Here is a 27,665-nt window from a genome sequence, read left to right on the forward strand (position 1 = left end):
TTATTTCATTTATCTTTATTCAATATTTCATTTCTAATCTTCTATCTGTGAATAGTTTCCTTTGGCATGAAGTCTATCTTTTTGTATGTTTATATTTCCTTTGGCAAAAGGTCTGCTATCTGAGTTGGTTTGCATGAAACATTTTAATGTTGCATTTATTCTTGAATAATTTTTTCCCAAGAATAGAATTTTGAGTGACAGTTATTTCTCTTTAGTACTTCATAGGTATCATTCCATTTTTTTCTGGCTTTCATAATTTCTGTTGAGCTGTTAGCTATAAATCACACTGCAACCTATTACTTTGGAAAGAAAGTAACCTATTTCTTTCTAAAGGCAGTGCTCTTTTTATTTATCTATCTTAGGTTTAGTAGAAATTCTTCACTCTATGATATGATGCTTTTTATTTTTGAAAATTCTCGGCCATTATATCTTCAAATTTTGCATGTGTCTGATTTTTCCTGCTCCCTTATTCTAGAACTCCAATAAAGTAAAGGATCTGCTTGGGAATGCAGGGTGACATGGGTTTGAGCCCTGGTCTGGGAGGATTCCACATGCTGCGGAGCAAACAAGCCTGTGTGCCACAACTATTGAGTCTGTGCTCTAGAACCTGGGAGCCATACCCCCTGAAGCCCCTGCACCCCAGGACCTGTGCTCCAAACAAGAGGCCATGGCAATGAGAAGCGGGAGCACCACAGCTAGAGAGGAGCCGGTGCAGCAGTGAAGACCCGGCACAGCCAAAAATAAATAAGTAAAATTATAAATAGAACATGGAATAAAGGCTTTAACATTAATAGAAGTAGTTTGCTGCACTAGGAGAGTGCTGCAAGGCTTGGGTCACAATGAAGGAGTTACCTGTAGAGAGGGATGGGGAGGGAAAAACGCATGCCGCATGGAAACTGCCCATTTTCCTCAGTTTTCAGACAGCTGCTGTGTGCTCCTACTCCAAGAGTACTTACTTCAAGAGTATCTACTCTTTCTCTATATATATGTAAGCAGATATATCCCTATCTATTTATCTATCAAGAGATCATTCATAAGTATAACACCATAACATCTTGTGAAGCCAGTAGCTACTATGCTTAAAAATGCAAGTCAGATGATAAAGTACATAAATACCACCAATAAAGTCTTCTGTTTGCTAACTCATGGTTCCATGCTTAATCTTTAAAGCATGTTTTGCTCATGAGAATTAATGTTAATGTAAACCACTCATCACCCACACGGAGCCCAGGATTTCAGATGTTGATTACATTTTGCTTTCAACAATTTAGTTCTGTTCTTTGCTCTTCTAAGACTATATAATTATTAAGGTGCAGAATATAGTAAACCATTATTTTGTACTCCCTATGTCTTAGCTCTTTAGGTTTTGAGCAGACTCCAGTTTTCGTTTTTGGTCAGAGTCTAGTATGTTCATGCATCACTTTGGATGGTTATCCTGGTTCTCTTTCCCAGTACTGACCCAGGTCAATGCTATCTTTGATCTCATTAAAAATTAGAGGTAAATAGAGCACTAGTGCGCTGGAGATGAAGTAAGTGTCCATACTGAATACTGCTGAACTTATCTGACAGGTGGAACTCGTGCCTACTATAAAACACCAGGCAAGTTCTCCTCTGTTTATGAGAAGTAAAGACATTAAAGGGCTTCCCAGGTGGCGCCAGTGGTAAAGAACTGCCTGCCAATGCAGGAGACAGAGGAGACATGGGTTTGATCGACAATCCCCTGGAGGAGGGCATGGCAACCCACTCCAGTATTCTTGCCTGGAGAATCTCATGGGCAGAGGACCCTGGCGGGCTACAGTCCCTGGGGTCGCAAAGGACTGGACACGACTGAAGTGAGTTAGCATGCACGCACAAAGCCATTAGTACAATGGAAAGTGATTACTCACCCCACGAGCATGGCATAAAACATGCTTCCTTTTTAAAACTAAATAGGGGCCTCATCATAGTAGTGGAGAAACAATTTCTGTAACAATTTAAAAATCTTGTTCTTTCCAAACCCTGCCTCAGTTCCTTCCTTGATAAAACGTACTCTATTGTTAATCCCAATTCACAGAAGAGTTCCTGCTTTCTGAATAGTGACTCAAACAACTCAACACTTCCTCTGGCTGCGTGGAAACTGCCTGCTTCCCTCAGCTGTCACACAGCTGCTGTGTACCCTTCCTTCCCTTCTGTCCACCCCAGACCACTTCAAATGCACCAACATGCAAATCTACTCTTCATGTTTCCAAGGCTCCATGTGGACGACTCAGATTCCTTTGTTCTTATTCCCATCTGCTGGGGTGACAAGGATTCTACAACTTCCTACTGATTGTAAATACGTTCTTTCTGATTGTAAAGAAAGAATTACACTTCTCAAAGGAATAAACCTTAAAATATATTACCGTATTAACTATATATTTTCTTGTTCTGATGCTTTGATTGTTATTATACAGTCTTTAAGTCATGCCTGACTCTTTGCAACCCCATGGACTGTAGCACGCCAGTCCTTCACTATCTCCTGGAGTTTGCTCAAATTCATGTCCATTGAGTCAGTGATGCTCTCTCTCCATCTCATCCTCTGTTGCCCTCTTTTCCTTTTGCCTTCAATCTTTCCCAGCATCAGGGTCTTTTCCAATGAGTTGGCTCTTTGCATCAGGTGGCCAAAGTATTGGAGCTTCAGCTTTAGCATCAGTCTTTCCAATGAATATTCAGGACTGATTTCCTTTAGGATTGGCTGGTTTGATCTTGCTGTCCAAGGGACTCTCAAGAGTTTTCTCCAGCACCACAATTTGAAAGCATCAATTCTTCAGTGGTCAGCCTTCTTTGTCATCCATACATGACTACTGGGAAAACCATAGCTTTGACTATATGGACCTTCGTGGGCAAAGTGATGTCTCTCCTTTTTAATATGCTGTCTAGGTTTTTCATAACTTTCGTTTCAAAGAGCAAACGTCTTTTAATTTCATGAGTGCAGTCATGATCTGTAGTGATTCTGGAGCCCAGCAAAATAAAACATTTAGGGTTTTGCAAACCCTAGAGGGACAGCCCCTCCCAGGGTTCGCTGATTCGTAGAAATGGCAAACCACCTGTAAGGACACTTCTCAAATGCAAACCAACCAACCCAGAGTCCACATCCCCAACCACTTTCTCTATGGGGCTCTCACACCTGGGCCACTACTCACCTGCCCTAACAAGCCCAGGGTCAGTACGAACACCTGGGACAGCTCCCCACTGAACTGATTCAAACCAACCAATCCCAATCCTGCTCACACTGTCTTACCAGTCTAACAGTCAAGACACTTGCCTCACCTTCCTTTTCTCCCCCTGCCTCCTGGTACTTTCCTTGTGCTCCCCTTGGCATGGTGTGTCCCCTCCTCTGGGGAACTGTCAGTTCAGTTGCTCAGTCGTGTCTGACTCTATGTGACCTCATGGACTGCAGCATACCAGGCCTCCCTGTCCATCAACAACTCTCGGAGTTTACTCAAACTCATGTCCATTGAGTCAGTGATGCCATCCAACCATCTCATCCTCTGTTGTCCCCTTTTCCTCCTGACTTCAATCTTTCCCAGCATCAGGGTCTTTACCAATGAGTCAGTTCTTTGCATCAGGTGGCCAAAGGATTGGAGTTTCAGCTTCAGCATCAATCCTTCCAATGAATATTGAGGACTGGATTTCTTTTAGGATGGACTGGATGGATCTTCTTGCAAGTCCAAGGGACTCTCAAAACTCTTCTCAAACACCACAGTTCAAAAGCATCAGTTCTTTGGCGCTCAGCTTTCTTTATAGTCCAACTCTCACATCCATACATGACTACTGGAAAAACCATAACCTTGACTAGATGGACCTTTGTTGGCAAAGTAATGTCTCTGCTTTTTAATAAGCTGTCTAGGTTGGTCATAACTTTTCTTCCAAGGAGCAAGCGTCTTTTAATTTCATGGCTGCAGTCACCATCTGCAGTGGTTTTAGAGTGCCCCCAAAATAAAGTCTGTCACTGTTTTCATTCTTTCCCCATCTATTTGCCATGAAGTGATGTGACCAGATGCCATGATCTTAGTTTTCTGAATCTTGAGTTTTAAGCCAATTTTTTCACTCTCCTCTTTCACTTTCACCAAGAGGCTCTTTAGTTCCTCTTTACTTTTTGCCATAAGGGTGGTGTCATCTGCATATCTGAGGTTATTGATATTTCTTGGGAACCATCAGTGACCAATTATCTTTTCAGTGGCATTCATCTCCTGATCTGTAGGCCTCACCATGCTGTGTTGTGCTTAGTCACTCAGTCTGGACCTATTCTTTGTGACCCCATGGACTGTAGCCCACCAAGCTCCCCTGTCCATGGAATTTTCCAGGCAAGATACTGGAGTGGGTTGCCAAGCCCTCTTCTGGGGGATCTTCCCAACCCCTTCCCAACCAGGGATCAAACCCAGGTCTTCCACAATGCAGGTGGATTCTTTACCATATGAGCCACCAGGGAAGCCCAAGAATATTGGTGTGGTTAGCCTATCCCTTCTGCATGGGAGCTTCCCAACCCAGGGATTGAACCGGGGTCTCCTGCATTGCAGGAGGACTCTTTACCAATTGAGCTATCTGTGAAGCCCAGGCCTCACCATATTTAGATATTAATAAAACCCACTAAAATGATTACCCATGTACTCCGATTCTTTTGTTTATGAGAACTTCTTGGGTACAATATGAAATATATTTCCCATTTTTTCCTATCATTTTTATAAAATATTTATTTTTTAAAGCTTATGTTTTATTCACAGACAAATAGATTTCTAAATGTGTTTTAATAAATACTTCTGCATATTATTGTTTGTATTTCAAAAGCTTTTTGTCATAAGATAATGTATCACATGGGGCTCCCCAGGTGGTGCTAGTGATAAAGAACCCACCTGCCAATGCAGGAGACATAAGAGATGCAGTTTCGATCCCTGGGTTGGGAAGATCCCCTGGAGGAGGGCATGGCAACCCACTCCAGTATTTTTGCCTGGAGAATCCCAAGGACAGAGGAGCCTGGCAGGCTATAGTCTGTAGGGCTGTAAAGAGTTGGACTCGACTGAAACGACTGAGCATGTGTGCACTGTATTTTTTTGTATAGGGTTTCAAATTTAGTAATATGTCTATATTTGGAGTCCAGAAATTCATGGAATCAAATGAATCAGTCTCTGACTGTGATGCAGAAAGTGTGAGAGAACTTTCCTTAAAAGCAGAGCTCACTGGTATATGTGAAACAAGAAACTACAATATGTTTAAACTTCTGAAACTGGTATATAGATAAAAGAACTGTAGTAGATTCACACCAACTCCACTCTTGGGTATATATTCACAGAAACACATGGTCTGAAAGGATAGATGTACCCCAGTGTTCATTGCAGCACTTTTTAAATAGCCAAGGCATAGAAGCAACCTAATTGGTCACTGACAGGGGAATGGATAAAGAAGATGTGTTTTATATATATATATATATATATATATATAGGAATATTATTGAGTCATTAAAAAGAATGAAGGACTTCCCAGGTGGCTCAGGGGTAAAGAATACACCTGCCAATGTAGGGGATGCAGGTTTGATCCCTGGGTCAGGAAGAGCCCCTGGAGAAGGAAATGGAAATCACTCCAGTACCCTTGCTTGGGAAATCTCAGACAGAGGAGCCTGGCAGGCTACAGACCATGGGGCCACAAAGGAGTCAGACACGACTGAGAGACTGAACAACAACGAAGATGGAATGATTCCATTTGAAACAACATGGATGGACCTAGAGATTATCATACTGAATGAAGTCAGACAGAGAAAGAGAAACATTGTATGATATAGCTTTTATGTGGAATCTAAAAAGAAATGATAGAAATGAACTTATCTACAAAACAGACTCACAGACTTAGAGAACAAACCTACGGTTATGGGGAGAGGAGAGGGATAGTTAGGGAGTTTGGAACGAACATGAACACTCTGCTATATTTAAAATGGATAATGAACAAGGACCTACTCCATAGCACATGTAAAACTGTTCAGTGTTGCGTGGCAGCCTGGATGGGAGGGGAGTTTGGGGGAGAATGGATATATGTGTTTGCATAGCTGAGTCCCTTTGCTGTCCACCTGAAATATCACCACACTGTTAACTGGCTAGACCCCAATATAAAATAAAAATCAAGGAAGAAAGGAATAGACTCGTGTATATGAAGCACTGTGCATATGTGTTAGTTGCTCAGCTATGTTCGACTCTTTGTGACCCCATGGACTGTAGCCTGCCAGGCTCCTCTCATGGGATTCTCCAGGCACAAATACTGGAGTGGGTTGGCATTTCCTTCTCCAGGGATGAAACATGATGGAAGAATCTAAAAAGTCATTATGCTACGTGAAAGTAGCCAGACATATATTGAAATGATATTCTGGAAAAAAACAAAACTTTAAGGATAGGAATCAGGGTATGGGGATGAGGTGGGTGGTTTTGCTTGCTTGGTATTCATTTGGAAATCAGAAATAATTCACAAATGATTCTTAGCAAAAATAGAAGAATTTAAAACGCCACCGTAGTGCAGGAGTTGTAAGTAACCAGGGGAGAGTAGTTCTGTCAATTTTGCAGAGCCTGTCATCGTAAAGCAACTCTGAACAACTGAAGCATCTGAGAATGTTCTTGAAACAACACAGGGACATTTTAAAGGCGGACACTTATAGGAACAGAATTGTAAGGGTGTATAGCAGAATCAGCAAAACCTGTACAAATAAAGACAGAAAACAAAACTTGAGTAGGTTGAGATTTTCACCATTTCTATAGTAAAGAGGAAACAGAAAGATCTATATTATTAATAGAACTTCACTGTGACACATTTGTATTAACAGTTTGTCATTTACAACTGTAATCAAAGTCAGTGATCTACTGAAGCGCCCCCCCCCCCGTTTCTCATTACATGGTGGTGCCATTGTGCCCCAAAATTTTCAGTGAACTCCTCCAAGTGGAGCTTTGTAGAATAATATGGACTAAGTGGGCTTCAAATAAGGAATCCCCTCAATATTCAGGTAGGTAGAAAAAGAGACAGAGTTTTATCTGGAAGAGTTCTCTGTTCACTCTGACCCCCTGCCCCCCGCTCCAAGAAGAGAGAAACTAGTTTTTACCCTGCTATGTAATGAATCCATTTGAATAGTTGGGATTTGACTGCTGAAATGATGTTGCCGAAGAATTCCTTTTCCTTTCTTTAGACTTTATATTCACAAAAGTGAAAGTGTTAGTCTCTCAGTTGTGTCTGACTCTTTGTGACCCCTAGGACTGTAGCCTGCCAGGCTCCTCTGTCCATGGGATTCTCCGGGCAAGAATACGTCTCCAGGGGATCTTCCAGATCCAGGGATCGAACCCGGGTCTCCCACATTGCAGGCAGATTCTTTACTATCTGGGCCACTAGGGAAGCCCATATTCCCAAATAAAGTAGCTAATTCCAGCAGAATTACGAATGGTTTATCTTCTGACTCTTGCTGAGTGAACCAGTTTCTGCAGACTGTTTTAATAGCAATACAGTGAATGCAAATATAGTCACCAGAGAACGCATAAGTAGAGCGGGTTCAGAGTGGTAACAGGGAAACAAATAGCCAGTCAGTGGGGACTTCCAATGCCTACATGGCCCATCTGACTTGTTTGAAACACAATCCCTTGACAGAGCAGCAGGGTGTGTCGTTCAAATGTAACATTAGAGACAGGCTTTTATTTCAAAGGCTGTAAAATTGGAAGAATTCATTCATCTGCAGAGCCTAATGTCAAAAGTTGTGCTTCTCATTCCCCACCAGCCCTGTGGTTAACAATGCACTTGACTGACAGTTCTGCCATGCAGAACAGGGTGTGCGTGTGCGTGGGGGTGGGTGGGGGCAAACTGACTCCTTGGCTTGAAAAGCTGTCAGTCCCCACGCTGCCTCGTCTGTTAGCATGTGTGCACAGCAAGCTGGGGTCCGACTCCTAATTTCTCTCTTAAAATAGAAAACTCTAGTGTCCGTTAAGTTCAGATATTGCCTTAAAAACTTAAAAGACACAATCGATCTAATTATTAATAACCGGGGCTCCTGCATACTGCATAGCATTTAATGCTAAAAATGACCCTACGGCCTCGGCAAAATTCATCTCCAGTTTTCAGATGAGAATCTGACATTTAAAGGAGTTGACGCACAAGAGAATTTTAATCCAGAATTGATTGCCTGAGATTTCATATTCTAGTCTAAACCACTTTCTTACATGAACTTAATGTGAGAAATTTATAATGCCACGGTGCCAAAGTTGGTCAGATAAAAAGGTTCTTTCAGTCTAGTGCTTTTTCCTAGGGAACAAGTTTTCCAAATTACATTGATCACAACAAATATAACAAATAAAAATAAATATACAGAATGAATTTGTGGCAAGATTTGATTTATGCACATACATATTATTCATATCCAATCCTTCTTGATTCATATACCCTTGGAATAATTCTGTAAGCCAATGAAAACATAATTCAACTTACCTAAGTTCTTTACATGTTGACAAATATACTCATCATGTCTTGGAGAATGTCACTGCATTCATAAAATATTTATTACATAAAAATATTGCTAAATATTTAATAATCAAGATGAATTGCCCTTCAAAATCTCCTTCTCAGCTCTTTTTATCTAACTAAGATGGTATATTGGTATTCACGTCTATTTGAAACATCTTTTTTATTTTTCTTCTGATGCATGTGTGTGCTTAGTCATGTCTGACTCTTTGTGATTCCATGGACTGTAACCTGCCAGGCTCCTCTGTCCATGGGATTCTCCTCCAGGCAAGAATACTGGAGTTGGTTGCCATTTCCTTCTTCAGGGAATCTTCCTGACCCAGGGATCAAACTTGCCTCTCTTACGTCTTTTGCATTGGCAGGTGGGTTCTTTACCTCTAGCACCACCTAGGAAGCCATATATATTGCTAAACATATGTACATTTAGGGATTGATCATTTATAAGAAGTATTAATGAATCATAATGTCTTTCTGAATGTATCTGACTTATTCCCTGTCAACCATCTTTGAGCATATTGGGGATGAGCTAATCCAAAGGGTCAGACCATCAAGAGATTTTACTGAAAATAAAATCTTACCCCAACCAAGAGGCACAGCCAAGGCAGGAGAAGTGGTTGAGCCACTCTGCATGACTGAGAAGCTCCTCAGGACCTCCCCCCAGTGCTGACGTGCACAGTCTGCTTCAGACTATGTGAGTTCTCGGAGTGATTCGTGCGGCAGGCACACCCAACAGGGAGGTAGGAAAGGCGTAGCTCTATTTTCTACCCCAGATATGTAGGTTAGGTGGTATTTAGCCTAGTGAGCACTGACTCAAGTCCACTGGTTGTAGGACTGTTGACCACAGGCAGCCTTAAACCAGGAGCATCCTGCTAAAAGCATCCTACAGATAGGGATATCCTTAGTCTATTTACTAGGAGGTCAGTAAGCATGCTTGGGGTTTCCCAGGGAGTGCTGGTGGTAAAGAATCCTCCTGCTGATGCAAGAGATGTAAGAGACAGGGGGTTTGATCTGTGGGTTGGGAAGATGCCCTGGAGAAGGCAATGGCAACCCACTACAGTATTCGTACCTGGAGAATCCCATGGACAGAGGAGCCCGGTGGGCTACAGTTCATGGGGTCACAAAGAGTCAGACACGACTGAAGTGATTCAGCATGCACGCACACACAGTAACCAAGTATACAAGACTAGACTGGACTGGACCACTTGCTTTCCTTCTGTCCCCTGGACGTTCCTTCAGTGTTACTCAGGAGAGAAACGGATCCCAGACCAGGAGCTTTATTAACTCCTCTCTCCACAGTGGGATACATTGTTGAATCTGTAATTTTTTAAAATTATTTTTCTTGGACCCTCGTCTCCTGCATCAGCAGGTGAATTCTTTACTGCTAAACACCAGGGAAGCCAAATAATATTTATGAATTTTAGATCTCATTAAATTAGAGTCATGGGCTTTCCCAGGAGGCTCAGTGGTTAAGAATCTGCCTGCCAATACAGGTGACATGGGTTTGATCCCTGCGCTGGGAATATCCTCTGGAGAAGGAAACGGCTACCCACTCCAGTACTCTTGCCTGCAGAATTCCATGGACAGAGGGGCCTGGTGGGCTATACAGTCCACAGGGTTGCAAAGAGTTGGACACGACTGAGCACAATCCATTTTTCTGCTTTTTATTTGTCAGGCTTTTCTCAAACCAGGTAACACATTCTAGGGATAGATTGTGAGCTAGGTATACTATATATCCCTTCAAAGAGTAAGGGACTCAGTGACATTTTTTGTGTAAGAAAGAATAATAGACACATTTCAGTCTACATAACCTGGCATGTAAAGTATTTTGAAATTTCTAAATTAAAATTTTAGTAAATGTAGGACCCTGTGGCTTCATATATAAATTGATGTTATACATTCTTCTGTTTCAGAGTTCTAAGAGACTGTTTTTTTTTTTTTTAAGTTCATGAGTGGTTTATTTGACTTAAATTTTTTTAGATAGAAATGCTTTATTTATCAAGATACACATGCCTTATTTGGTCTTCCCAGGTGGCACTAGTGGTAAAGAACCTGGCTGCCAGTGCAGGAGACATAAGAAACCCAGGTTCAATCCCTGGGTTGGGAAGATCCCCTGAAGAAGGACTTGGCAACCCACTCTAGTATTCTTGGCTGGAGAATCCCCATGGACAGAGGAGCCTGACAGGCTACAGTCCACGGGGTAGCAAAGAGTCGGACACGACTGAGCGACTGTTTATTTACATTTATGCTTTATATGCTTTTGCTGCACTGCATGCAGGATCTTTGGTTCCCTGACCAGGGATGGAACTGTGCCCTCTGCAGTGGAAGCGCGGAGTCTTAACCACTGGACCACAAGGGAAGTCAGAGACTGTATGCTTAGGGAGACTGACTTCACGTGAAATTTTAACAAGTTTTAGGAGGGAAGAGCTCAGAGAGAGTTTGACATTTTGGAGGGGCTGGATCAGGACGTGTCAGGTAGAAAAGAGACAGGGACAGCAAAACAGATGCAAAAGTGGATAATATTCATTCAAGAGAAGGGAGAGAAAGGGGAGAGGTGTGGCGAGGGAAGGAGGGAGGGGAGGGGAGAAGGCAGAGGTGCAGAGGGAACCTTCTGTGAACGCAGAAAGGCAGGAGGAGTCCCACACGGCAGGGAGTGTAATAATGAAAGGAGGACACAGGAACAGCCTTCCTTTCTGCCCAATTCACCATCACTTCACGAAACAGGAATATGTTTTGACCGTATCTGGAGACTAATACACTTGTTATTTAAGTCACGGGCAACTTAGACACCAAAGGAATGAAAATAACACTCTTTCTTTATCTCTGTTAACTCTTCCCGTGATTTGTGGCACAGCTTATTTGTCAGATTTTGTTGTAATAGGATCCTTCATTCCTATTAAGTGAAGAAAACACCTGACAATTGAAAACAATAACTGAGGTTTTGTTCTCACCTCCTGAAGTAGCGGAACTGTCAGTACTATCTCTGCTGTCTCACTAGAGTGGAAAAAGCCTGCCTTAGAGATTTCTTATTCCCTGCTTAACTAGAGTGATCCAGAGAGTCCCAGAAGCGGAGCCGGGCTTCGGGTCTTGCACGCGACACTGCCCTGCTGTCCAGGGATGGCCACTGCCCTGGCTCACCCCGCTGACTTTGATGGCAGACCCCCGGCTCGTTGCTAGAAGCAGCCTCTCCTCTGACAGCGGGGAGGCTGACAGGCTGTGCGGGACTTTGTCATCCGTGTTCAGTCTATGGGATAGAGGATCTGTGTGGGTCACTGTGGGAGCATCCAGGTCAAACGACTGTGTGTGTGTGTTAGAGAGAGAGAGAGAGATGTGGAAGGTAGGTTAGGAGGCGGGCAATTCCAGGGGGACAAGGCGACAGGGACAGAAGTGAAAGTGAGCCGGATCGCAGAGGGTACAGAATGACAGGCGCCCAGGACGCGTGCTGGAAGGAGGGGCGCCCAGCTCCTTACGGAGCCCGAGAACGTGCCAAAGAGGAGGCGCACAGCAGAGGAGGGCTGCGGCCGTCCAGGGGAGCCCCGAGGCCCCCTGTACGGCCACTCTGAGAGCAGGACACGAGCAACGGCAGAAGTGGGGTCTGAAGCGGACGGGCCGAGCTGGAGCACCGCCCGGCTCAGCGTGGGGCCGGCGGGGCCCGCGGAGACCCGACGGGCAGGAGCCGGGCCGCGTGCAGGAGAGCGGCCGAGGTGCGGCTGATGGTAACAGGGCGCCGCGTGCTCACCGGCGTCCTCCCTTCCTGCTGCGCTGGGTTCTCTCGCTCTCTTCAAAAACTGTATCCCACCTTCTCCTGCATCAAGTCTTGACTACCTTTCTCTAGCCTCACAGTCAGTTACCTTGCTTCCTATTTGACCGAGAAAACAGACACGATCAGAAGTCCACTTCCACACGCCTCTATCCGATCCTCAAATGCCTGCCTCCCCTTATTCCTTCATTATATCAGCCTCCATCACACTTTCCTGTTTGAAATGATTTTTTTTTTTAACTGTAGCCACTCACTCGTTCACTAGATCCCGTTTCCTCTCAACTCAAAGATACTGGCTGGTGATGTTTCCCTCTTTCTTCTATTATTTTTTTCCTCTTCATAATATGACTCCATGTGCATGCAGATGTTTTTTTAAAAATATAGCTCGCCTTCAAAAAATTTTAACGTCACATTCTTTTCCAGCTACTTCTGTTTCTGTTATCTTCACAATAAAATTTCTTGTGGCGTTGTCCTTGCTGACTCCACTTTCTCTCCTCTCATTTTCTTTGGAACCCACTCCAATCTTCTTTCCCCACGACTCCACTGAAATAGGTCTTTCCAAGGCCACCAGTGGCCTCTGATTTGCAAAATCAACATAACACTTCTCAAGCTTCATCTTACTCATCCTGTCTGCAGCACTTAACATGGTTAATATTATCTACTTCTTGAGGCACTTTTGCTTCCAGAGTAAGTAATAGATGTTTGTATCTTCTCTTCTCAAAAGTGAGGCATCCAGGTATGTAACTTAAAAGCCATCTACATGCTGGGGATTCTTTCCTGATATACAGACACATATATACAGCCACTTTCTGAAATTCCCCCTGGAGGTCCGCAAGGTATCTCCAACTTACCAAGTCAGAAAACAAACAAGACTCAGGCTGACTTGTCATGGATTATTATGTTATCTTTTAAATGCATAGAAAGAAAATGTAAGTAAAATCAGGTAGCCAAGGAATTTATAAACCCTTTGCACATACTTGGTCCAACCCTTCTGAATCAACCCAGAATTATCAGTGTCCTTTGCTTTTCTTTTTTTCACAAAAGATTATTCCATTTGTCACCAGCAAGTTAGTGATACACATTTCTTCATTAAAGAGTATGCTGCTTTTGACTTTAAAATTTTCTTCCAAACCTCTGACACCTACTCTACAAGTTTTATGCTGCCTGGTGGATATTTTGTCTACCAGATGGTGTTCACAGTAAGTTTTGTTTTTCTCAAATGGCCCTAAAGGTTTCTTGAGTGAAACGTTGGAGAGCTGACATGGAACTGAAATATAATTAAACTTAAGAAGTGAAGCACCAACATTACACATAGGTTCAAGAGAAGGGATGAAAACTCTGGCATCCATGACTAAGGCTGTGAACCTGCGACAGTGGCAACTGTATCACTTCCGCCCCCTGCTGGCCACCATCGGATGATGCCATTCAGTGTAAGGTGCAGTAGTAGCAGGGGCTTCCCAAGTGGCTCAAGGGTAGAGAACCTGCCTGGCAATGCAGGAACTGTAGGACACGTGGGTTCGATCCCTGGGTTGGGAAGATCCCTGGTGAAGGAATGACAACCTACTCCAGTATTCTTGCCTGGGAAATCCCATGGACAGAGGGGCCTGGCGGGCTACAACACATAGGGTTGCAAAGAGTCAGACACGACTGAGCTGGCCATGAGCACACCGTGAGCACACATGGAATTCTCCAGGCAAGAATACTTGAGTGGGTAGCCAGTCCCTTCTGCAGGGGATCTTCTCGACCCAGGGATAGAACCTGGGGTCTCCTGAATTGCTGGCAGATTCTTTACCGTCCGAACCACCAGAGAAGCCCAGTAGTAACTACACATATCTCAATTCCAGACATGTGAAAATAAGTGCATCTTTTGAATGAAGGAATCAATAAGCAATAAAAGAATGGTCCAACTGTTCTAAAGAAGCTAGCCTGTGTCTCCTGTGAGATGTAAATCTCATTGGTGGGATGTGGAGATGTGCCACCATCCAAAGAGATCAAACCGGAACTTCTCATTGATTTTCTTCCTCTTGATTCCAGCAATCATTCCTTGATTGAATGACTATTATTAAAGTTTAGGAACTTTCTAAGGAGAATTAAAAAACCTAAAAGGAAGGCCAAACCTGTCATTGGAATCTCTATAGACCAATTAATGAAAAGCAATTCACACTAAAGCATGTGTGGGTTCAATAAAAATGTACTGAACTTTAAAGTTAATGGAGCAAAAACTAAGATCAGAGCCTCCATTTCTTGATAAGAACAGTTTCCTAAGTAATTTAATTAATGCTTTATCCTAGGGGGAAAAAATTAGTCCCAGTGTTGTAGTGACAAGAGATTTAGCAAATTAGACACACACACAGAAGACACCAGCATCCTCAAAGTCTTTGTCTTGGCTTTACTTCTCTGGAATTAAAGAAGAGCTTATATAGACATGTGAATTTTAACATCACATATATCCTTGATGTAAATTTTCCAAGAAGGAGACCTTTCTTCCCTCTGCTCTAATAGTTAAAACTCAATTGAATACGATAACTTAATCTTTTTGTGACATCGAAAATCCCATTAATTTTCTAAGATGCTTCCAATCATTTGTCAAATACCATAATGTTTTAGAGAAACAGAGATGAGTAACACATACTCCCTGTCTTTAGTGAGCTCATAGGGTTCTTGGAGAGACCAATGGACCAATGGCTATAATATAAAGTAGGAATTGTAATAAAAGGTTTAGTGAGTAGGTATTGAAATCACAAAAAAGTTGTGGATTAGGAAAATAAACCACACATTCCATAGGGTCACAGAGAGTCAGACACAGCAGAAGCAACTTAGCACAGATGCTCTCACAGGCTGTGTAATAATAATAAAGCTAACTTCAAACCTCAATGCCTTAATACAACAAATGCTTACTCCTCATTCAAGCTATGTCTTATACATCTCTGGGCAAATCACCAGGGCACAGTGGATTCAGAAACTCAGGTGGCTGAGATCCTATGGTTAAGACATCTCAACACTAGACCATTTCAGCTGCACAGTGGGTAAAAGGGATGGGTGACCCCATGGACTGCAGCACACCAGGCTTCCCTGTCCTTCACTATCTCCCAGAGTTTGCTCACACCCATGTCCACTGAATTGATGATTCTATTCAACCATCTCATCTCAACCACCTCGTCTATCTTGTCCCCTTCTCCTCCTGCTTTCAATCTTTCTGGCATCAGGGTCTTTTCCAATGAGTCAGCTCTTCACATCAAGTGGCCAAAGTATTGGAGCTTCAGCATCTTTTGAATGAAGTGCATCTTTTGAATGAAGATGAACATTCAGGGAATGATGTCTCACGTGGCTCCACCTAATTGCAAGGGCAAAAGTAAATACAGGGGAGGAGGTGGAAATTAAAAGACACTTGCTCCTTGGAAGAAAAGTTATGACCAACCTAGATAGCATATAAAAAGAAGAGACATTACTTTGTCAACAAAGGTCTGTCTAGTCAAAGCTATTGTTTTTCCAGTAGTCATGTATGGATGTGAGAGTCAGACCATAAAGAAGGCTGAGAGCCAAAGAATTGATGCTTTCAAACTGTAGTACTGGAGAAGACTCTTGAGAGTCCCTTGGACTGTAAGCAGATCAAACTAGTCTATCTTAAAGGAAATCAATCCTGAATATTCATTGGAAGGACTGATGCTGAAGCTGAAACTCCAATGTTGTGGTCACCTGATGCAAAGAGCTGATTCAATGCAAAAGACCCTGATTTTGGGAAAGTTTGAGGGCAGGATGAAAAGCGGGTGACAAAGGATGAGATGGTTGGATGGTATCATCAACTCAATGGACATCATGAATTTAAGCAAACTTTGGGAGATAGTCAAGGACAGGGGAGGCTGCTGTGCTGCAGTCCATGGGGTTGCAAAGAGTCGGACACAGTTTAGCGACTGAACAACAACAAACAATAATATTGGAGACTGTACACTTAATCTCTTCTTTTCTTTTGGCTGTTTTAACTTACTCTTGTCACTTAAAAGACTTCCTTAACTTTATCTCTTACTCTTTTGTGACTCACCATACTTATCTTTTCAATGTTGCAGGGTTTTAATTTTTTTCAAATCCCTTTCATCTTCGCTTGCAAGTTCTCAAATTATCCCTGAGATCCTTTCTTTGTAGTATCCTGACAGCCAACAAACATTTTGTTTTCTAACTTCTTCCCCTCAATACTGTTGGGAAATACAATTAGAAACAAAATCTTCCAATCTAGAAATCCTCTCCACAAAAGAAAGAAAACATCCTTGTTATTGTTTTCATGTTAAACCAGAATATGATACACATCTCAGGCAATCTGCTGAGAGTTGGCAAAGACAAAAAGACATCTCGCCCTTTTTATAGTCAAAAGCAGATAGAAGGCTCTATGTACATGTTCTCAAGATAAACGACACTGGTCTTAAGGGATGAGAGGGCTTCATAGCACCATTTTCCAGACAGAGTTCATCCTCAATTCACCTGGTAACTGCAGTGACAACCCAGACTAGCTAACTGGCTTTATCTAGAGGAAAAACAAACTTTTCACACCTTTATGAGAGAAGGGGGTTTTGCAATGTGGAGTCAAGTGCCAATGCAGTTAGGTTCCTCCCCTCCCACAGCAACTGGGGGTTAGGGGCGTTCCCTTCTTCAATGTTTAACTTTCACAGGTGTGGCTCCTGAGTCCCTGAAATAAAGGCACTCCCAGTTCTTAAAGCTGACAAAAACCTATTGTTTTCAAAAGGATTTATATACATTTCAAAGAGAGAAAACTTAGGGCTTCCCTGGTGGCTCAGACAGTAGGAGAGACCAGGGTTCGATCCCTAAGTTGGGAAGATCCCCAAGGAAATGATAACTCACTGCAGTATTCTTGTGTGTGAAACCCCTGGACAGAGGAGCCTGGAGGGCTGCAGTCCACAGGATCACAGAGTCTGACATGACTGAGTGACTAACAGCACTTCAAAGAGGGAAGAAAGTACTAACAATTTTACATTTTCTAAAGTAAAGGTTTTAAGAAAAAGGGAGGGGATAGCAATCTTTCCCCAATTTTTAACAGAGGATGACACTCCCTAATTTTTAGGTTTTTTTTTTTTTTTTGAGGAACTGCCCTACTGCTTCCCATAGGGGCTCTACAAACCTTACCTTCCCACCAACAGTGCACAAGGATTCCAAGTTTTCTACAATCGCACCAACTCATTGCTATTGCTGTGATTATTATTATTTTGATCGTAGCCCTCCTACCGTGTGAGGAGGCATCTCATCATAGTTTTAATTTGCATTTTCCTAAAAGTTTCTTTTAGGTGCTTTTAGGACTTTCTTTTCAGGTGCTATTGTCTGTCTGCATATCTTTGGAGAAATGCCTACTTAAGTCGTTTGTGCATTTATCTTTTGTGTTGTTTGTTTTTGTTGTATGAACTTTTTGAAGTTCTCCCTATATTCAGACATTAACCCCTTATCAGATATAAGACTTGTAAATATTTTCTCCCATTTTGTGAGTTGCCTCTTTACTCCATTGATATTGTCTTCTGATGCACAAATTCCTTAAACTGTTAATAAGTTCCAACTTGTCTATTTTTTCTTTTGTTGCCTTTTGTGTCATATTCAAGAAATCACTGCCCAATCCGAAGCTGTAAAGTTCTGCTCTATATTTTCTTCGAGGAGTTTTATAGTTTCAGATGTTAAATGTAAGTCTTCGATTTGTTTTGACTTAATGTTTGTCATACACAGTGGTGATGGGCCAACTTCATCCTTTTGCATGTTGATATACAGTTTTTCCAGCTATTTGTTGAAAAGACTTTCACCATTGAATTTTGGCAGCCTTGCCAAAAATCATTTGAGCATATATGTGAAACTCTTCCCTTCTTTAAAATTTATTTTTAAATTAAAACATTTCCACCTAGCAGCATTCACTCTTTGTGCTAGACAGTTCTCTGGGGTTTGATAGATGTATAGCATGACATATCCACCACCACCATCAGGATACATTTCAGTTCCACCGTCGCCCTGACATTGCCCTTCTGTCGTTTCCTCATCAGGTTGTTTCCCTCCCTCTGCACAGCACCCTCTCCATGGCGATCACTGGTCTCCCTCCTGACCTTGTAGCTTATCCCCCATGCACGTGGCATCATACAGTAGGCGGTTTGCTGGATCTGGCCTCTCACTTAGAACAAGGCATCTTTGATGCACTCATTGTATATGTCATTCACTCCTTTTTGACGCTGAGTAGCTCTTGCCTGGAAAATCCCATGGATGGAGGAGCCTGGTGGGCTTCAGTCCATGGGGTTGTGAAGAGTCACACACAACTGAGCGACTTCCTTTTCACTTTTCGCTTTCCTGCATTGGAGAAGGAAATGGCAATCCACTCCAGTGTTCTTGCCTGGAGAATCCCAGCGACGGCGGAGCCTGGTGGGCTGCCATCTATGGGGTCGCACAGAGTTGGACATGACTGAAGCGACTTAGCAGCAGCAGCAGCAGCAGCTCTCTATAGATTTATCATAGTTTGTTTACCCATTCAGTGAAGGATATTTGGTTTGTCTAGTTTTGGTCAATCAATGATGAATAAAATGGCTAGCAACATTCATGTACAGGTTTTGATATGAGCATGTATTTTTATTTTTTGTGAGATAATATCAAGAAGTAGGACCCTGCATCAGATCTTCAGGCAATGTTGAGTTTTTTTTTTTTTTTTTTAAACTTCAAAGTTTCTTTCCAAATCACTGTAGCATGCTACATTCCCACCAAATATGTGTTCCATCTGCTGTGCATCGTTGTCTGCATTTGGCATTGTCAGATTTTCCTTTTTAACTTTAGCCAATATAATAGATATGCAGTTGTATCTCATAGTAGTTTTAATTTGCATTTCCCTAATGAATAATTGGAGAAGGAACTGGTAACCCACTCCAGGAGTTTTGCCTGGAGAATCCCAAGGACAGAGGAGTCTGGTGGGCTAGAGTCCATGGGGTCCCAAAAAGTCAGACACGACAGAGCAATTAACACACACACACACAATGAACAATTAGGTTCGGCATCTTTTAGTGTGATTATTGATCAATCATATGTCTTTTTGGTGAAGTATATGCTTACACTTTTTGCCTGTTTTTAAAGCTGGGTTGCATTTTTTCTTATTTTTGACTTGGAAATTCTTTGTATATTTCGTATTTTGGATACAAGTGCATTGTCTAATATGTGACTTCTGAATATCTTCTCTAGATCAGTGTCTGGACTTTCAGTCCCTTAAAAGTGTCTCTTGCAGAGACAAGTTTTTAATTTTGATACAGTCTAATTTATCTTTTGTGGGGAGGGTAATAATGCTTTGGTATCCTATTTAAAAACTCTCTGCCTTACCTTTTATTTTAACTGAGTGGTCATACATAAGAGGAGGAGGGTTTCTCTCTGCATGACTGATGGAAAAGCTTTTTAAGGACTGAACGAGCCTCTATGACATCAGGGAATCCTTGATTATAGCACATAGAGCATTTGCTTCCATTCACCATCTTCCTGTGGGAATTGTACTGCTTCTTATCTCCAATTGTTAAAAATCTGTAACCAGATTGTCCCCAGGCTTCTCAATAGAGACAATACTATCAGAGTTAGTAAGATATATATTTTAAGCACCAATTGTTATATTAAGTGTTTTGCTGAATAGGGAGGTTATGTTTTGAACAATAATTTTATAAAAATGGATTTGGGGATCTTTTGAATCTTGTTCTGCAGGCCTTTGAGCTCATCCTGAATTTTGCTTACAATATTTATGAAGTTTCATGAAGTGAAAAAGCCTCATCAGCAAATAAAAAAAGTGGTTTTATCTTCCGTGCACATTGTCATGACTCCTGTGACGTCCTCTGCAGGTCTGGATATCTTGTTTTGATTTTTTGATTAAATAAACTTGCATGGTAAACTGGGTTGCTTTTCACTTTTAAAGTGCTCTTTTATGAGTAGCTAGCAATTACTCTAAGCAGTCAGGAGGCTGTGACTTCCTCTCCCCAGGCCACGCCCTCTGAGTGAGGACAGTTCCCAGCGAAAGCTCCCTGGTCCTCCTCTCCCGTCCTCACCCGCATGGGTGTATGATTACAACTGTTGGGATGCGTGAGGTGTGTTCCTCCAGGAAGAATGATCTTGCTCCATTTCTACTGTTCATGCTTATATTTTATTGGTACAGTAGAATTTAAAATGCATTGTTTTTTTTTTTTTTTTTTTTTTTTGTGGGAGAGCAGGTTGTACTTTCTTTTTTTAAAAATATAAATTTATTTATTTTAATTGGAGGCTAATTACTTTACAATATTGTATTGGTTTTGCCATACATCAACATGAATCCGCCACGGGTGTACATGTGTTCCCCATCCGGAACCCCCCTCCCACCTCCCTCCCCATACTAGGATGCTCTGGGTCATCCCAGCGCACCAGCCCTGAGCATGCTGTATCAGGCATCGAACCTGGACTGGCAATTCGTTTCACATATGATATTATACATGTTTCAATGCCATTCTCCCAAATCATCCCACCCTCGCCCCAAAGCTCGTCAGTAGGGAGCCCAGAGCCTGGGCTCTACAACAAGAGAAGCCACTGCAGTAAGCCCGTGCATTGCTGCCAAGGGCGCTCCCGCTCACAGCAACCGGAGAAAGCGTGGGCAGCAACAAAGACCCAGCGCGGCCGAGCAAATAGGCAAAGTTGTAAAGGCCTGTTGATAGAAAAAAGGCCAGTTCGACACCCAGTTTTATCACTTTCCAGTACATGCGGTAGTACAAGTCAACGGCTAGAAACTGCCTCCAGATGCTGTGCCGCGTGCAGACAGGAACAAATAAAACACAGAAGATGGAGATCTTGAGCTCAAGGTCTACTGTGTTGACAGCACAAAGCTGACCTGCCAGTTTCTCCTTTAAATTGTCCCGTGTCATCACCCATGCCCCCCACACCCCTTCTCCCAGTCCTGACTCGGGGAACTGGGTCGAACATGGACAAAACCTTCTGCTCTTGGTTACCTTTAACAGGAGTGAGATCCTCTGGAGTTTACAAAACAGATGCACAGAACAATGGTCAATATTCCAGGGGCAAGGGACACCCAAAACTCAGAGAAGGAAAAACATACAAATGAGCAGTACCCACAAGGACAAACCTTTAAACGTAAGGAAACAAAGGAGAAAAGAAAAAAAATTTAACAAGATATCCAAGTCCTCTCTTAAAATAGAAACATCTTAAATCATCTTTTTAATGCCTGTAGTTATGGGGTCAAGAACGCTCTTTGCACCATTAGAGGGTGTGTGAATTGAAATTGCTTTGAAAGCAATTTGCTATACTGTGAAGAACCTTGAAAATGTTCACAGCTTTTGACCCAGGAATTCTGCTTTTAAAAGGCTCTGCTAAGAAAATAATCAGATATTTGCACATCTTTTCACAGATGGTCAGTGTGGCTTTATTTATAATAGTTCATTTTGGGAACACCCTAGTGTTAAATTAATGACAGTACAGCCATATGTTCAGATACCATATGGTCACAAAAATATTGACCTTATAGAACTTTATAGAAGATTACTTCTCAGTATAATATTAAATGAAAATGCATTGATTTTAAAATACATTGGAAGGAAGTACAGCAAAATATTAAAAGCCATTTTCTCAAGATACAGAAATAGTAAGTGATTTTAAGCTTTTCTTTCCAACTACTCCCTCAAAAGCCTGGCTTGACTTTTAAAATCAGATGATATAAAGTATTTTTTAAAAAATATTCATGTATTTCTTTGGCTGTGTCAGGTCTCAGCTGCCTCACGGGGCTTTGGTTATGTGTGCTGGCTCTCTGTCCGTGACACATGCAGCTGTGTCAAGCAGGCTCAGTTGCCCATGACATGTGGGATTTTAGTTCCCCAAACAGGCATCAAACCTGCGCTCCCAGCATGGCATGGAGGATTCTTAACTACCCGGTGGAGCCAGTGGTAAAGAACCTGTCTGCCAATGCAGGAGACGAGAGACACGGATTCAGTCCCTGAGTCGGGAAGATCCTCTGGAGGAGGGCATGGCAACCCGCTCCAGTATTCTTGCCTGGAGAATCCCATGGACACAGGAACTTGGCAGGTTACAGTCCATAGAGTCGCAAAGAGTCGGACACCACTGAACCGACTTAGCATGCAGACCACTAAGGAAGTCCCAATGTCAAGTATTAAAACATCTCAATATTAAGGAAAAAGGGAGACCCTCAAGGAAAACCTAAAAAGTGCAAGGCCTGCCTCAGGTTACAAGAACAGGCTTCTTCCCTTACTGTACCTACCTAGGAATCAAGGCCCGCCGTCGCACACAGCTTCAAGGACCACCCTCAAAACCCCGTCCAGAAATGCTCACAGCTGTCTCCCCTTCCTTGGCCTCATTCCTCCCAGGGGGAGTGTTTTGTTGTAAAAGTGACAAATGCTCACTGTCAAACCTCAAACAGTGTAAAAGTATATAAAATAAGAAGAGTAAATGCCCTCCTGCTTTCCCCCCAATTTTTTCCATGTTAAAAGCACTGAAGGATAATTTGCATGTAACGATATGCACTGATAGTGAGTAGACAGCTCCATAGCTCTCGGCAAATGTCAGGATACAGGGCACAGTCACCCCCCCACAGGTCCTGTGTGTTCCCTGGAGTCCATTCTCTCCCGACCCGAGGCAACCATTCATTTGCTTTCTGTCGCTATATATCAGTTTTGTCTGTTGCAGGATTTCCTACCAATGTTACAACAATGATTTTGAGATTCATCCGTGCTGTGTGTGTCATGGTAGGTAGAATCCTGTTGCATAACTATCTTAATTTGTCTACTCAGTCACATGGTGACTTCATAATTACCTTATAAGGCCACCGATTCATTTTTAGAACGTGATCAATCATATCCCCAAGTGTGAATACATTAAACACTTCTTATATAGAATCCCCAAACCTAAGTCTTATCTTGGATGAATGACAACAATGTCACAAAGGGGTCACAACATGATGACTTGATACAGTTGATTGAAGCTCATGTCTGAATCCATATCTGTGAATAATGATTGCGAAGCAAGCATTTATTTTAAGACATTTATGGATTCCGACCATATGCTGTGATCAAGAAACCAGTGTATCTGTCTTGACATACTACGTTTAAAATCTGAGTCACACATTCCATAAATTATGGATTTGCCAACTTTCTTTTCAGTCATTCTGAATTAATATCAATATTTATACTTGACTAATGCTATTAACATAAACATCTGGATAAATGAATATTGCATTAAATTATCTCAAACTTAAAAAGTAATATTTAAGCAATTTTATATAAGACTCCTTTCAACATTTTTCCCTTAAAAAATAATCCACAAAAGTAATGCCAGCCAAGGACATGTTGACTTTTATGGAAATCCTACTGCACCAAAAATATAGGAGGATGCACCCAAAATCTCACAAATATACTACATGATAAAAAATAACTATGAAACTAGTTTGATGCCAGCACAAGAGACTGAAGTTATTTTGAATGGGGTAATTAACCTGCCATAGAATTAACACAGTTTCATCCAGATTATCAACAAGGATCTGAAGAAATTATATTTTTGGTGACCTCTAACCTTTACGAAAACAACCATCTACCTGAGCACAGAACCTTGGTCCCAGGCCCCTCCTGCATGTTGCTTCTGCCCTCAGAGCTTACCTGCCCGACTCAAATGTGAACCACGTCGAGTCCCGCCCATATCTCCTCAGTGAGCTGAGGGGCCACATCACCAGCTTGACCTTGGCATTGTGGATATCCCAGAGATAGATATTCTCGTGCGTGATCTGCATTGTGCATTCGCCATAAATGTCCAGATTTGGCGTAGGCATAAGGTACACATTGAATCGTTCTGCAAAGAAACAAGGAACGGAGACAATGAAGTGAGAGGAGGTGTGACTTTTACAGCAGCGCTCTGTTAACCTGTATACCTACCCACAGCCTGCAGAAAGGGTCACCACGTTCCTTGGTGACACCGATATACATTGTGAAACACTCTCTTTTTCCATGTTGTGGGAAAAGGGATTAAATGTATTCTTAATCATTCAGTCGTTTACTCATTCTTCAACTTCTTGTGGCCTGCATCCTGTGTGTGTGTGTGTGTGTGTGTGTGTGTGTCTGTGTGTGTGTGCATGTGCATGTGCTCAGTTGTGCTTAACTCTTTGAGATGCCATGGACTGTAGCCCACCACACTCCTTTGTCATGGGATTTCCTGGGCAAGAATACTGCCATTTCCTTCTCCATGCATCCTCTATGGTGGGGATTAAACGGTTAAATTGTACCATGGGAACATAAGGGCAAAAAGCTAATTGGAGTCTCTGCCCAAACGGTGTTACTGTCTGCTTCTTCACGCAATCTTAAGTGGATATCATATAAACAATTCCAGGGAGGAATGCCTTATCTAATTTACACAAGAACTTACTCAATTTTACGTCTGCGGCATGAAGTGTTTAATGCCCCCTCAGACTGATTCTCCAAGCACAGAGTACTCATGATCAAATTCAGCATATGATAAATGCAGATATTCATGACTGCCTTCTGCAGAACTTCAGCCATTGTTTCAGTAAGCAAAATAAAGCCACATAAATGCTTTCATTCCTGGATATTATGTAGTTGAAAATCTATTAGGCAATGATTCCAAACCCTTTATAAATGTCTGTGTATGTCAAACACCACTGCAAAATTCTGCAGCCCTCGATTCCCATTTAAATGCATTAGAATATACTTTATTTTGAAAGATAAGGTCAGTTGGTAAGTTCCAGGAAGTAAAGAACTTGGTATGACCTACAAAGTGTCTTTATAAAATATCCTTAATTCCTAGCATCTTATCTTTGGTGTATAGTAAGTGATCAATAAATATTAATTAACTAATAGTTGAATGAACTAATAAAATGTTAACTAATAAAATAAGTGAAATAAATATATCCCATGATGAAATAAATATATCCTTGTCAATCTTAAAGAAAGATAAACTCTGAATATTCATTGAAAAGATTGATGCTGAAGAGGAAGCTCCAATACTTTGGCCACCTGATGCAAAGAGCTGACTCCTTGGAAAAGATCCTGATGCTGGGAAAGACTGAAGGCAGGAGGAGAAGGGGCAACAGAGGATGAGATGGTTGAATGGTATCACCGACTCAATGGACATGCGTTTGAGCAAACTCAGGGAGATATAGAAAGACAGGGGAAGCCTGGCATGCTATAGTCCATGGGGTATCAAAGAGCGGACACGACTTAGCGACTGAGCAACAATATGAAGAATATCAGGACTTCCCAGGTGGCTCAGTGGTAAAGAATCCGCCTGCCAATGCAGGAGACGCAGGTTCAATCTCTGGATCGGGAAGATCCCCTGGAGTAGGAAATGGCAACTCACTTCGACATTCTTGCCTGGGAAATTCCATGGACAGAGGAGCCTGGCAGACTACAGTCCTTGGAGTCGAAAAGAGTCAGACAGGACTGAGCTACTAAACAATGATGAATATGGGCTGCAAGGATTGAGGAATTACAAAAAAATGAGTCATGACAACAAAAAGTTTAAGAATTACTAGCAGATACATCTTCGTGAGTTTGAATTTAATTGTGAACAGTGCTTTAAAGGCAGAGCTGTCGCATGAATTATTTGGAGAGGCATAATTGTGCAGCTGCAGTTGGTCAAGTACTGAGATATTTTCGAATATGCTGCCATCCATCAGGATGCTACGGTCTTAAACACTGTATGTTTGCTGGTCCTGAGCTGCAACTGTCTATATAATGGAAAGAATTGTTCCAGTTGCAGCTATTTTGTAAAGCAAAGATTTTCTGGTGCCAAGTTGGTTATATTTAACTTAAGCACAATAGTTTGAAATTTAGTAACTATATGGACACTATTTATGTTCAAGTGTCTAAATATTTTGGGACCAAAAATAATGATTCAATATTTTACTTAGATTGTTTCTCATGAAAGTATTATGGATATATATTTCATATAATAATTATTTCCTAAAGAAAAAGGCAAAATGAGGTAAGTTCTATAGCTGAGAAATGAAGAAAGAACACTGTCCCATCAGTTATTTTCAATGAAAGGCTGTATCTGTAGCCCCATGTTGTTACTGTTCATGCCTGACTGTTAGAGTCAGGCCTGACTCTTTGCGACCTCATGGACTGCAGCACGCCAGGCTTCCTTGTCCTCCACTTTGTCCTGAACTTTTCTCAAATTCATGTCCATTGAGTCGGTGATGCCATCTAACTATCTCATCCGCAATTGTCCCCTTCTCCTTTTGCCTTCAGTCTTTCCCAGCATCAGGGTCTTCTCCAATGAGTCAGTTCTTCGCATCAGGTGGCCAATGTATTGGAGCTTCCGCTTCAGCATCAGTCCTTCCAATGAATATTCAGGTCTAATTTCCTTTGGAATTGACTGGTTTGATCTCCTTGCTGTCCAAGGGACTCTCAAGAGAGTCGTCTCCAGCACCACAATTTGAAAGCATCAATTTTTTGGTGCTCAGCCTTTTTTATGGTCCAGCTCTCACATCCAAATATGACTACTGGGAAAACCATAGCTTTGACTAGACAGACCTTTGTCAGCAAAGTGATGTCTCTGTTTTTTAATACGCTCTCTAGGTTTGCATAGCTTTTCTTCCAAGGAGCAAGTAAGTGTTTTTTAAGTTCATGGCTGCAGTCACTGTCTGCAGTGACTTTGGAGCCCAAGAAAATAAAATCTGTCACTGTTTCCATTCTTTTTTCCCATCTATTTGCCATGAAGTGATGGGATGGGATGCCATGATCTTAGTTTTCTGAATGCTGAGTTTCAAGCCAACTTTTTCATGAATGATATCTGCCTGCAATTTTCTTACACTGACTTTTTCTGGCTTCAGTATCTGGTTATAGTGGCTTCATAAAATGAATTGTGAAATAATCCTTCCTCTTCTGCTTTCTGAAAAAGTTGCATAGGACTAAAATTATTTCTGGAATCAAGAGTGCACAGTATGTGACTGGAGTTTGTGTATGGGATGTTGTACATTTTTCATTTTAATTTCTTGAATGGATACAGGGATCTTTAGGTTTTTAATTTTTTTTCTTGAATCGTTTGGGTAATTTGAATCTCTATTAAGCAATAAAAGTTTTATTTACAAAGTCTATAATCAGAGATAATATTTTCAATTTTTCTTTCATGGCAGATGGAAATTAAAAACATTTTTTCCCATTTTCTGCTCTGATTTTAACATTTATTATAATCTGAGCTCTGAGAATGTTATTACTACAATTAGGATTTTAAACTATGCTCAAAGAAAAATGCAGAACTTTACAAAATATATTTTAAAAGTGAAAGGCTGAAAATTAATGATCTAAACATCTGCCTAAAAGATTTGAAAAAGAATCCTGCAATTAAACCCAAAATGGTGGAGCAACTAACAGTGATTAGACATAGTGAGTGAGAGCAGAAATTAATACATTTTAAATTA

At 41.7% G+C, this 27,665-nt stretch overlaps 1 protein-coding gene across 1 annotated transcript in view; it reads right to left on the reverse strand.

Annotated features, from left to right (window-relative positions):
* The window catches only part of DOK6 (docking protein 6), a 412,894-nt gene that overhangs the window by 130,915 nt on the left and 254,314 nt on the right, over positions 1-27,665 (reverse strand). The window contains exon 5 of the mRNA XM_027525620.1: positions 23,890-24,079. Coding sequence (XP_027381421.1) covers positions 23,890-24,079 — 190 coding nt within the window. The remainder of the gene's footprint in view (positions 1-23,889; positions 24,080-27,665) is intronic.

The sequence above is a fragment of the Bos indicus x Bos taurus genome, chromosome 24, assembly GCF_003369695.1.
Source record: "Bos indicus x Bos taurus breed Angus x Brahman F1 hybrid chromosome 24, Bos_hybrid_MaternalHap_v2.0, whole genome shotgun sequence".
Classification (NCBI taxonomy): Eukaryota; Metazoa; Chordata; class Mammalia; order Artiodactyla; family Bovidae; genus Bos; species Bos indicus x Bos taurus.